Source organism: Pleurodeles waltl, chromosome 11 (genome assembly GCF_031143425.1).
Source record: "Pleurodeles waltl isolate 20211129_DDA chromosome 11, aPleWal1.hap1.20221129, whole genome shotgun sequence".
Lineage (NCBI taxonomy): Eukaryota > Metazoa > Chordata > Amphibia > Caudata > Salamandridae > Pleurodeles > Pleurodeles waltl.
Window position 1 is genome coordinate 176,789,426 of NC_090450.1, and position 13,093 is coordinate 176,802,518.

Consider the following 13,093-nt stretch of genomic DNA (forward strand, 5'->3'; position numbering starts at 1 on the left):
AAGGTAAGTAGGTAGGATTCCCCAGGCACGCGGGTGCAGAGTAGAAATCCTAGGTCAGTAGCCATAGGATAACAAGGGGAAGTCACAGATAGAGTTTTTGTGTTTTAAGACCATTTCCAGGGTTCCCAGAGAAAAACCATTGGGACAAGGGTGGTTGGATAGTGCCCCCGCCATTGGGTACCCAGAACGGTGGAGTACCTACACCAGGGAGCCCAGGTACATAGGGATGAAGTTGTGTTGGAACCTTGCGCTGATCTCGGTTGTCCAGCTGCTGTTGCGACCCATGGACCAAGGAGGTAGAACCCAGGCATGGAATCCAGAAGATGAGGGCCTAAAGAGAGAGGGGACAGTGTCCAGACCACCCAAAGGTGCCCAGGTGGTGCAGGAGGGCAATGTCTCACTCAAAGGGAGGACTCAGAAATACAGCAAAGAGGAATGCCCACTTTGCAGGAGTTGTAGTGAGGATGTCGTTCTTGGAACTGGAGAGTGCTGGAGGCCAGGTCTTCTTAGAGCTAGGAGGTCATCAGACTCAAGAGCCAACAAGCCTTAGCAACAACAAGCCGATTCAGAGCACAGGGGTTCAAGCCAAGCAGCTCCGGCAAGGAGCCACAAACTTCCCAGTTGCAAGGAAGATAGGCCTCTGGGGAGCCATAAACCATCACCTGTGTTGCAAAGCCTTGGATAGCCAGTGGGCCAGCAGGATCCACAAGCTGGTCGTTGTCGTCGTTAAGGTTCCTGCAGATGTAGGGGAGAGACTAGTTCATTCCAAGGGAGATTCCTTCTTGCTTTCCTAAGTGCAGGCACAGTACCAGAACTCTGAAGAATGCAGGGCCATGGGGTTGTAGAAGTCTTTGCAGAAATTAGAAACAAAGTTGCAGCAGGACCCCTCCTACTGGTTACAGTCTTGCTTCTAGTTCCAGCGAAGAACAGCAGCGGTTCTAGTGTTCAGGTTGCATAAGTGTCTTGCAGAGGAGACTTGTAGGCGGTTCCTGAAGTCTTGCAGACTAATCTAGGGTCCCAGCTTCAGGGAAGCCCTCAGGTAACCCAGACAGGGGGTTGGACACTAACTGCAATGCCCACCTAGCAGAGGTGTGTCAGGGAGGTCACCCAGCTGGACTAACCAGTCAGATGCTCCCAGAGGCCTTTGCTCATCTTATTTCCAAGGCGGCAGAATCAAGTGGCCACCTGGCAGAGCTCTGTGCACCTCCCTAAGGGAGGAGCTGGACAGCGGGGTGGTCACTCCCCTCTCCTTTGTGAAATTTCGCGCCAAAGCGGGAATCGGGGGATCCCGTAGTGGTGCAAACCAGTTTATTCAAGGAGGGCACAAAATGTGCCCTTCTAAGCAGTCTGGGGCGCTCAGAGACACCCTCGCCCCAGCCCAGAGACACCTATATCTAAAGAGGAGGTGGTCACACCTCTATCCTACAGGAAATCCCTTGTTCTGTCTCCCATTGCCCAAGTTAAGCTCCGTGGTCGGCAGCAGCATAGGCTGGCATGCAGACCCTGCAAGGCTGTACAGGCAGACATGGGGATCCCCTCGGGAACTGGAGTGAATAGTATCATGCAACTAACACTAGATTCGGTGTAGGTGCATGATTCCAACACGTTTATTAACAAACATGCCTAAGTTCATTGAAGCCATTATGTAGTTGGACCACTTGTGTTAACCAGTGCCCACTATGTACCCTAAGGTGGCTTCCCCACACTTACATAGCTCAGGGAATGTAGTCTGGAGTTTTTAGGGACACCTCTGCTCATGCAGGGATGCACTCACACTTAGAACCATGCACCCTGCCCATTGGGCTAAAGGGCCTACCTTAGGGGTGACTTACAGGGTCAGAATGCAGTGACCATGATTTAAGGCAAACCTATCTGGAGTGAAAGGTGCATGCACCATTTCATACAGGCTGTAATGACAGGCCTGCAGTCTCTGTTTGCATGTTCGCATGGGCCCTCATGGGTGGCAGAGTACATGCTGCAGCCTATAGGGGAACCCTGGTGTACCAATGCACTGGGTACCTTAGTACCATATTTTAGTGACTTACATGGGTTCACCAGTATGCCAATTGTGGGGTGTAAAAGTTACCTAACAACTAAATTTTGGGGAGAGTGCACTGACACTGGGGTCCTGGTTAGCAGGATCCCAGTGTACTAAAGTCTAGGCACACTGACACTAGGCAAAAAGTGAGGGTAATTATGACAGAAAGGTGCTACTTTCCTATGTCTACCATCGGGCCAAAGTCTTAGTAGCCACCTTAAAACCTCTAATACCAAATCCTTATTGTAGAAAAATCAAAACGAAAGCACACTTGCAGCTAATGGGCCATTTTTGAGTTAAGTGATATGAAGTAGAACCTTTCAGCAGATATGAAGTCACAACACCAAACACTCTTCATTATTGTCTCCCTTTTCCTCCTTTCCTTTATAAATTTCTTCTTCCTTTCCTTATAACCTTCTTCACGTCTATTTCTTAATTTCCTTTCTCACTTGTCTTTCAAAACTTCAGCCTTTTAATTATTTACCAAACGTTCTTCTTCCTTTCACACATTTTCTCAACCAAATTTCTCCTCTTTCCTCCCTGTCAATCTGTTCTTTACTATCTCAGATGCTTTCCTTGTCTAATTTTCTCAACTCCCTCCTCTTTACTTCTTGTGGCTTCAATCTCCTATGCATCATCTTTCCCCCTCCCTCCCTACCTCCTCCCACCTCCCCCACCACCCCTCCCTATTTCTTCTTCTCCTTCCAAAGAACAGCTACACAGCAGGGGCTAGCATCACCAAAATGTAAATCAGCGTGGGGTTTAGTCTATTTAAAACATGCTTGCAAGCTTGAAGCAAGCCTAACCCATTTTAATTCTCCTGATGTCTTTATCTGTAAGCAATTAGGTGGATTTCAGAGACTGAGCTCCTACTTAGCTGCTCAGAATTTCACCTTTCTGAGGTGAAAACAAATGCTAAAACCTGTGCCATACACATGCTACATGTCTGAGTTCTATGCTGCAGATCTCATGAGTGCTATATTTCGAAATGAAATCAGTATTTTCAGAACAAACAGTATTTCTGTCAGCAGAAGTGCTGATGGGAAATGGGTAAAGTAAAACCAATGTGTTCCCACAAGCTTTCAGTCTAACTTGGGGTGGTTTGCGGGGTTGGGGTTTCGTTTGCTGTACATCACTTTGCTTGGAGCGGGATTTCCAATGTGCCCAACTGCTACTTCTGCAATTTAAGCAAGAGCCTATCCATGTGGACTGGAGATGAAAGGGTTGTAACCTATGAATGGGAATAGCCTCGTTGGGTGAGGGACAGTGTATTTCTCACAATTTCTGAAAAGACTAGCTCCATTGAAACCGGACTACTGTAATGTGTATTCTAATAGTTTTTTCCTTTTCACTGGGACACGCTGCACTTCTATGAACAATTATAATATGCAAAACTTAGTAATACAATATACTATTAGGCATAATACATGGTGGTCATAAATTCTTGTTCTCTTGCTTACATTAACTGTACACTGCCAATTCAATTTTTTGACTGATAAACTCCTTATTTCTGGTGCTGATTAAGTGTATACAGCCATTTTGACTGATTGATGTTAGTTAGCTAATACACGCACGTGTATGCCTGCAAAATGGCATGCTGTACACCATTGCTTAAAAACACTGCCAAAGCCACCAGGTCCGAAAGGCGAAGATCACTGACTTTCCCAATGCTTGTTTTTTTCATTAGTACTGCTAAGCATAGCTCTTTTCATGCCATGCACAGCTCTTTTTGGGGACCAGTGACAGGCATTTAGTATGTTTTAGGCTGAAATAGTCCACCTTTTATAAACACTTCATGGGTCGAAACGTAGCATTATTGAACTAAAAAGTGACATTTTAGCTAAAAATGTTTTATGGTCCAACTATTGACACTGGTGAAAAATGGTGTGTCAGATGAAGAAATTACCAAGAATAAATGTTCAATATGAGATGGCAAAAACCCCTCCGAGGGTTCATATTACACTGAGTGGTGAATTCAGCCACCAAAAATATATATTTAACATGCCTCACAGAGATATGCGGAAAAACGCATTTCGTACAATTTCGAATAGACTTGTCTGTGTTAAAAAGCTAGCTTAACCACACATGCCAACATTTTAGAAACATCGAAGAGGAAGAATTGAAAAAAATGGGAGGGATTTCTTTTCTCACAGGCTTATGACGGAGTTAAGTACGCTTTAAGTTGAAATATAGTATTTTTTCTGCATAAAACTTGTGTTTTCCGCGTAAATTGGTAGTGTCACCTTGCATGAGATATCTCTGTAGCACCAGGCCTTCCACAAGGACAACAGACCCCAACTCTTCCCAAGTAAGACATACATTCAAGCTCCAGCCCTCCTACATCTGATACGGCAAGTGCCTTCCGAGGCCACATTATAACGTACCGTACTTTAATGTACCTTTCTAATCCACTGTGACTTTTTACTTCAATGATCTGCAAATGTTTCCGATATCATTTAAACATATACATCCTCCTAAATCCCCAATAATTAGAGCACAGGCATTTGCCGTGAACCCCTTAACCTACTAAGGTCCTGTTTGAGCAAGTAATCTAATTAGCGGACGAGCAAGTAATCTAATTAGCGGACAAGCAAATATAATTGAGCCTGCCGATGGAGAGAGGAAATGGAAGAGAGATGAAGTCACATGTCTGCGGGGAATTTGCTCTGCTGAACAAAGAAAACATTGACTTGGTGAAACCTTGTGACAGTGTCTGGCTTCAGGAATGTAAATGAGAGCATTCCACTATATAGGCAATTAAAGGCAGAACTGCCAAGTTCCTTGTGTCCTGTGTAACGGCTCCAGGCAGTTCAATCTAACAGGATTTACTCTGATGATGATTAAACTAGTAAACTACAAGTCCCAGAATGCAAAGTGGCAGAAATACCAGGAATGGCTGATAGTGGCACTGATTATAGCTGTGTCCATGCAGATATGGAAATGATAAAGAGAACACAGCTCACCTCGTAATGACGTGCAGGAACTGTGGAGAAAGAACGGCCTGCTGGGACCGCTCTGGATACTGGTAGGTGGAAATCAAAGCCGGCTGCTTCCCAATTGTGTAAAGATATCCAATGTGTGGCATGGAGAAAAAACAAAAAAGACTCAGCAGCTCTTTTTCCCAAAATGATGTTTTCCCATCTTCTGTTAAAGAATAACCTGTTAAAAAAAAACAGCTTTACTCGAGAGCGACCATGGCAACTATTTTTTTAACTGAAATAACAAAATGGCGGCAGTAGCTTCAAAGGAAACGTGAGACAGATATGAAGAAAGGTTTGTTGCTATCCAATTATTCAATATTAATACATGGCGGGTTCCTACAGCCGGGAAAAGAGTAGTGGATGTAGTGGGCAAAACTGAGGGTCGAAAAACGGTTGCACCCCAAAATATTTTCCAGGCCGTGTGAAATGGCAAGGGGAATGCTGATGGGAGGTGACGAAAGGAGACAGATTGGTCACACAACCAGAAGAACACGCTCTCTGCATTTATAGACTTATTATTTTACATAATTAATTAAATGACGCGTTCCATTCCACCCCTTTAATCGATTTACGAAAACAGCAACAAAGACATGTCATTAATAATCTAAAAAACAACCGCATATGAAAATGTGTTGCAAGGTATGTGTCCACGAATAAGTGTATGAATTGATGTAATACTGATGAACGATGTTAAGCGTTGCATAATCTGATACTCCAGTGCCTCATAGTTCAATTGGCTGTCGCTATGACTGTAATACAGAATTATGTCATGGAAAGCTCGGCTGGGCTGCAATTCCTGGATATACAAACCAGTAAGGTGAGGGTGAGGTGACAGTTCAGGGGTGGGTAGAGATAAAGGGAAGTGAGGGTGACTTGAGGGGTCAGGGGAGGGTCACACGAGGGTTTCAGCTGTGGGTAGTGGTAAAGCAGAGGTAAATTGAGGTAAGGGTGAATTTAGGGTTCAGGGGTGGGTGGATGTAAAGTGAGCTTATAGGGAATTTAGGGTTTAGGGGTAGGTAAAGGGAAGTGAGGGTGATTTTAGGTTTAAGGGAAGGGTACACGTAAAGGTGAAACACAAACCTTTTGAAATCAGTGTTTAATGATAAAAAATAAAACATCCTTCAAATTATAAAAGAGATAACCAACAAATAACAAAATGTGACACAGCGGCAACAGGTACAGAAAACGAAGGGAGTATGTTTACAGCTTCTTCATCTAAAAAAAGCATCAGACAAGCAAAATGTATGTTATGAAATTGATCCCATGCCACCAATTATTGCCAGGTGTGTGGTTTCAGCTCTTAAAAACACGGGGAAGTGGGAGCTTTAACTGTGAAGGTTTCAAGTGGTCTTGAAAGCAAAAAAAAAAAAAAAAGTACCACATTTCGAGCACAAGCATCTCGGAAGAACACTAATCAAGAAATCAATCACTACTAGATCCAAGAAAACAAAAACACAGAAAAAGTGAAGCAGACAGGTTCGGACACATGCTCCTCAATTGTTGGGACGGAAAAGTCCTTTGCATGGTTCAAAACGTGTATCCCTGCTATGTAATAACTGCACTTTTGTCTGGACCTTATTGCTAATTTTTTGCCATTGGTGAACACAGATGATGCATGTGCGCCATGACATAGGCCTGTCTCGTAGTCTGCAGTCTTGCTGGACCACGTGAGGGGTCCAAGCAATACCCTAATCCTGTTGAAACTCAACCGCCTTCACAAGGAGTTAAGCAGCAAGAGCGCAGTGGTGGCAGCATACTGTGTAGTGATCAGTATTAGTGAACAGAACCTTTACTCCTTGTATCCCTGGAGTGAGGCCTACAGGTTCACTCACCCTTTTAAAAGTTCTCCGGTTGTGTGCTTAACTCACCCTTGACCTAAAAAGAGATGTGAAGTGCTGTGTAGCACAGGTGTAGTGACTCTGCTGGATGTGTGAGCCTGGGAGAGGGTACAGTATAAGGATAAAGCTGTACTGTTCAGTGCATGTGTGGTTAGTGGATGTACTGCATGTATGTAGATGTGTGAAGAATACATTACAAGAATGATATAGTGCTGTGCAGTGTGTGCACAAGGAGAGCATCTGCTGGGTGTATGTGTGCTTACGTGAAGTACAATACATGAGGGGCAAAGTGTTGTGCAAAACGCACATGGGAAGTGTGTGCTGGAAGTATGTGTTTGTAAATCGCACACCCTAGGTAAATATAGGAAAGGTTCACTGCTGAAGAGTGCACGTAGACTGTGTGTGCTAAATGTATGGACAAGTAAGGGTACAATGCATGGAGGTACTAGAGCTGAACTGTAAGTGTGCTGTGAACATACACTGAGTACATGTGCTGTGAGTGGGGCTGGAAACAGATTGGAAGACTTGGCTGACTGTGGACGTCAAGAACATGGGAGGTGGAGCTATCGGAGCGAGCGAACAGCAAGTAGCACAGGAGCTGCCGACTGATCCTCCTGTGAAACTGCTTATCATTACCGTACACCACTCACCGTAGCCAAGACTCTAGGAAGACGGCAGGTAGACAGTGAGCGCCAGGGGGCCCGGCCACTGGTGGCAATCGCAGTTTAGATGGGCAGCACTGAGCCAGGTGATTCCCTGCTGTGCTTAAGAAAACGCCTCCGATGCCAAAGACTCTTTTCTTCACTTTTCCTTGCCTGGTTCTGTCCTGTGCCCCAAGAATAGGGAGGCAGGGGCCATAAAGGTCATAAGGCCATGAAGACGCAAAGATATAAGGAGCCAAGGACCACAGGACTAAATCAGCTCTCTGTAAGACTAGGAGCGGGAGGGCACGCCAGTGGTGGGTACGGCTTAGGAGAGTGCAGGGGATTAGGCTGACAGAAAGTCAAAAGCTGTCAACTGCTTCACCTCAATTTCCACATAAGAAGGCGGAGACTGGACAGGTTCGGGTGGAGACCATACCCTGCTCCTGCAACAGAAGATCCTCCCAAAGGGGCAGTCTGATCAGAGGATCCATGGCCGTGCTCAATAGGTCGGGATACCAAAATCTTCATGCCCAGCCCGGAACCACAAGGATTACTTGGGCCCAGTCATTCTTGATCTTTATGAGAACTCTGGGCAGAACTGGTGTGGGCAGAAAGATGTACACGAGGCTTGAGCTCCACTCACGACGAAAAGCTTTGTAAGTGAGTGCCGTCTTGGAAACTTCAACACGCAAAACTGCTGACACTGCACGTTCTCTACAGAGGCAAACAGATCTAACCAAGGCTCTACCTATTCTGAAAGAGACCTTGCACCAACTCCGGATGGAGACGCCATTCATGATCGACCAGGCATTGTTGACTGAGTTTGTCTGCTCTGGCGTTCAGAAAGCCCACCATGTGTTGAACCACCAGGGAAATGCCCTGATGTTCCAGCCATGTCCTGAGGGGAAGAGACTCCTGACAAAGGGTCCACAGCCCACACTGCCCTGCTTGTTGAAGTACCTCATGGCAGTGGTGTTGTCCATGAACACCTGCACTACTTTCCATTTGAGAGGGAAGAAATGCTTTCAATGCCAGTCTGATCACCCAAAGCTCCAAAAGATTATTGTGGAGTCCGGACCCCACCGGAGACCAAATGCCTCCGATCGCTGTCTCTCCCAGGTAGCCGACCCATTCCAGGACTGTCAGATCTGGTTGGGGAAGGGTAAGAGATCTGCCTCTGATCAAATTACAGTTTGTTAGCCACCACTGCAGATATTGTGCAGTTCCCTCCGAGATCTAGTCCATGCCAGAGAGATTTGTGAATTGCAACTGGAGGGGTACTGACAAAGTATATTAATTCCAGTTCAGCATCATGGCATTTGTCTAAGTGTCTGGAAAGGAAGCAGTGCTACAGAGTGGCCTATTATGGCTGTTATTTGATTCGAACTGGACTTAATAGACTTTGACCGAAGAAATAATACAAGGGAATATATGCGGTTGAGAACTTGCAGGTGGTGTAAATGGAAACCTCAACCTTCTGCGCACACAAAAATAGTGATGCCCTGAGGAAGTTCACAGGTGGTGAACGAAACGCGTTGGCTGTTGTCAATTCTACTGAAGAGAATAAAAGATCCCATTGGAGCAACACATTTGGATGTGTACTTCCTATATGAAAGTTGTCGGTGCCGCTCCAATTGCAGTTCACAAATATTGGACCATTATTGTTTGCACTCTGGGAGCAGTGGGTGCCTGGTTTGGAAGCAAGACATAATGTAATATTTGGGACAAGGGGGAGGTGCGGTTTGAGTATTTGGCTTACTGCTCTGGTTGGACAATATTCATGCCAGAGAGATTCCCCTGATGCTGATCCCACTGGAGCTTCAGGTCCCACTGCAGAGCTCTCATAAAAGATCTAGCATGATTCACCAACAGAATGCAGGAGGCCAGGAGGCTCAGCAGCCTCAGTCATTCTCTCTGAAATCCTGGATAGAGACTGATACGTTGGCATTATAGCCGAATACTTGCACTCACCGCTCAGGAGGATAAACCAGAAACTGCACTGTGTCCAGAACAGCTCAGATGAAAGGGACAGCCTGAGAGGGAGTCAGGTGTAACTTGGCACTTTTATAGTGACCCACAGTGAATGCAGGTGGTCCGCCGTATTCTGAAGGTTGGAGACGACAGCATGGGAAGAGCCCACACCCAACAGCCAGTCATAGGGGTAGGGGAAGAGTGAAACCCCTAACCTGCACAGATGAGCTGCGACCACCGCCTTCACCTTGGTGAACACCCAAGGGGCACTGGTAAGGCCAAAGGGGAGCACAGTGAACTGAAAATACTCATAGCCCACCGTGAATCAAAAGTAACGCCTATGGGCCTGCAGGATGTGGATAGGAAAATAAGCGTCCTGCAAGTTCACCGCTACCATCCAATCTCCTGGGTCCAGGGAAGATAAGACCTGAGCTGGAGTGAGCATTTTAAACTTCTAGTTTTTGAGGAAGAGATTGAAGGACTGAAGGTCTAGGACTGGGCAGAGGCCCCTATCATTTTGGGGTACCAGAAAGTAGCATGAATAACAACCACAACCTACTTCTGGCACAGGGGCCCTCTCTATGGCTCCCTTGGCCAAGAGAGTCATCGCAGAGAAATCCTAAGTGATCCTCCATCAATCAATCGTAGGCTAGTTGCATGGATGGAGGGGTAATCTCAAAGGGGAGGGTGTATGTAGCCTCTTCGGTCTATCTGCAAAACCCACCTGTCTGACGTGATGGACTGCCAGCTTAGAAGGTGATGGTGAATGCTACCTCTAGTCTGTGGTGGGGAATTGTCAGACTAGGAAGGTTTGGAGGTATCTGCAAAGAGGTGGGGCCTGGCGGTGGACTGGCTAGACCGCGAGCTCACTGAAGCATGAGGACGGCGAATCCCACATACCCAGCCATGCAGAGGTTGGGCAGCATGTGTGACACCGTGGCTGGTGGGCAAAAAGAAGACGGAAGGGGGCGAGGGGCAGCTGCGAGGCCCAAGGACCTGGCCATAGCATGAGAATCCTTCAAGCGCTCGCGCGCTGAGTCTGCTTTACCTCCGAAGAGACGGGTGCCCTCAAAGGGCATGTACATAAGGGTAGATTGGACATCCCTCGAAAAGCCAGACATACTCAGCCAGGTGTGGCACCTCAAGGCCACCATCAATACAACTTCTCTGCCCAGTGATTGCTGTGTCTAGCCCACATCTGATTGTGAACTTCACTGAGTCTCTCCCGTCAGCAACAGCCTGGGAGAGAATGGCCAGGCCTCCTTCGGGACCTGTGGCTGCACTTGCGCAACTGTGTCCCATAGAGTTTGGGTATAATGGCCCAAAAGGCATGGGGTGTTCATGGACCGCAACGCCAGGCTGGAGGAAGAAAACATCTTCCCAATTTGGTCCAGCCTCTTGGATTCCCTATCTGGGGTGTGTGGAAGGGAATGCACCCTGGGACATAGAGGCCTAGATAACTAAGTTCTCGGGTGGGGTGGGATGTTGCAGCAGGTGATTGTCCTGTTCACAAGAGCCCTTGTGATGGGTTTGGATCAGGTACACAGCAGGGCATCTGTAAGGGCTTCATTCAAGGGCAAAAAGGGTTCAGAGGATGAAGCCCCAGGCTGAAGCACATCTGACAGGAGGTTAGTCCTGACTGCCACCGAAGTTAGTTCGAGGGCCAGGACCTCGACTGCTCTCCACACCACCACTGAATAGGATGCTCCCTCCTCCATAGCCACGGCAGGGAGAGAAAGCATGCCAGGGTCAGGATAAGTGTCTAGACCATTGGCATCAGCCAGGTCCATCGCCAGTCCACAGGATCTAGGATCTGGGATTCTACAGGGTCCAGTGAACCATCCCATCCCTCACCGTACCTCCACCCATATGAATAAGGGTCAGGATCAGACATAGGGGGAAGGCACCTACCGAAGTCTGTGTCGAGTTGGCAATAAGGATGGGGGTCGATGCTACCCAGGGGCATGAGTGTCGTCGAGCGCATTAACATCAGAACCGGCGTCAGCAAAGGTTGAGGTGGTAGGACCAATGTGGGTTCAGATCAGGGAACGGATCTATGAATGCCCCCTGGAGCCGGGACCAAAGCCACTGACGTGGAGCCTAAGAGGCCCCTGCTGAACCTGTGGGGCCCAAAGGCGCTCCTGCGGAGTCTGAACGCCCAAAGATGAGGCGCATGGCCTCATAAAACTCTTTAAGTTGGGCAGGGGTCGCTCTGGCTCCCGGAAACTCTGGAGGTGCGGAGCGGACCCAGACGCAGGCTCCGAGGACGGAGGCCTAGAACGATGATGCTCCCTTCCCCTCATCGGCCGACGAACGGGGTAAAGTGGTTCTTCGACTTCTTCTTGTGCCTCGCCTTACCTGGCTGTCCTGAGGACTTTGGGAGGGACGACAACTAATGGGGCTCTGTGACCGTTTTCGGGACCTTCCTCTCAACCAAGATCGGGAGAGATGTGGAAAAGAGTGCCGGGTCCCAGGAGCTATAGGAACCACACCCTCAAAGCTTTTAGATTCATGACCTGGCATTCTGAGCATAACATTGGGTCGTGGTTGCGCTCCAGACACCACAAGCACACAAGGTGCGAATCCGTCACGGACATCGACCGATGTCAGAATCCGAAGAGCATGAACCCAGTCTTACGTGAAGACATCCTGGATGCACCAGGAGTGCAGACACTCAAAAAATCTCAACCAAAAGACAAAAAAGGCCAGTCAAAAAGTGACTGAAGGGTAGCTCTTCTTTGGATCAGCACTGTCTGGGGTGGAAAGAAAAGAACTGACGTCAGCAAGTCGGGGTATGCCTATATAGGACCTGCAACATCATGTCTGGCGCCCACAACGTAAACAACAGATGCAGAGCTGACCAACACCATCTGACGGTGCACAGGGGTACGGTTCGAGAAAAATTTCGAGATCCAGACTGACACCTGGGAGAAATTCTAAGGTAAAGAATCTGCAACCAGAAATCTCTATCAGATATGGTTTTTGTTAACTAAAACAATAAAAATGACAATGACGTACACTGAGTATGTGTGCCTACAATGGTACATTACATGGAGGACTGTTGGGTCAATTTTCAGGTGCCCAGGCCTTCCTGGTGAAGGCATTAGTAGGAGAAGAATCCCACCATATAGATTTGTGTATTGCTGCATTCCTGTGAGCTGGGTGGGACACATATTGGAGGGAAAAACAAAGAGACTCCCTTTACACTTCCAAAAACTGCTCTTTGATTCAGAAACAGATCACAAGGAAGGGACCTAGGCAATATCAGGAAGGGAGATTGGGCTGATAAGGGAAACCTAAAGAGTAGGTCTAGGAACCTGGGATTAAGCTTTTGATGCACATATCACTATGGCTGACATCCAGGAGTTAACCCTGGTCACTCCCATGATATGTGTTATGGGACAATCCTCTGCGGAGTCTTGCCTGCTGTGACAGACAGTCTGTCAAGAGGAAAGAAAAGGAGAAGGTTCTACTTAAAGAAAAGCAGAATCCCAACATAAAACTTCAAAGACTTAGACACTAAATTACATTTTGGTATCTGACACTGGACTATAAGAAGTGGAGTATGAGACCACAAACCTTGTTATCTACCAAGCTGCTTGTAAAAGAAACGGGTGTATT

At 47.1% G+C, this 13,093-nt stretch overlaps 1 protein-coding gene across 2 annotated transcripts in view; it reads right to left on the minus strand.

The window, feature by feature from the left end:
- Positions 1 to 13,093, minus strand: part of HPS3 (HPS3 biogenesis of lysosomal organelles complex 2 subunit 1) — a 219,599-nt gene that overhangs the window by 104,330 nt on the left and 102,176 nt on the right. For both annotated transcript variants that reach the window (XM_069213380.1, XM_069213381.1), the window contains exon 5: positions 5,002 to 5,197. In XM_069213380.1, coding sequence (XP_069069481.1) covers positions 5,002 to 5,197 — 196 coding nt within the window. The remainder of the gene's footprint in view (positions 1 to 5,001; positions 5,198 to 13,093) is intronic.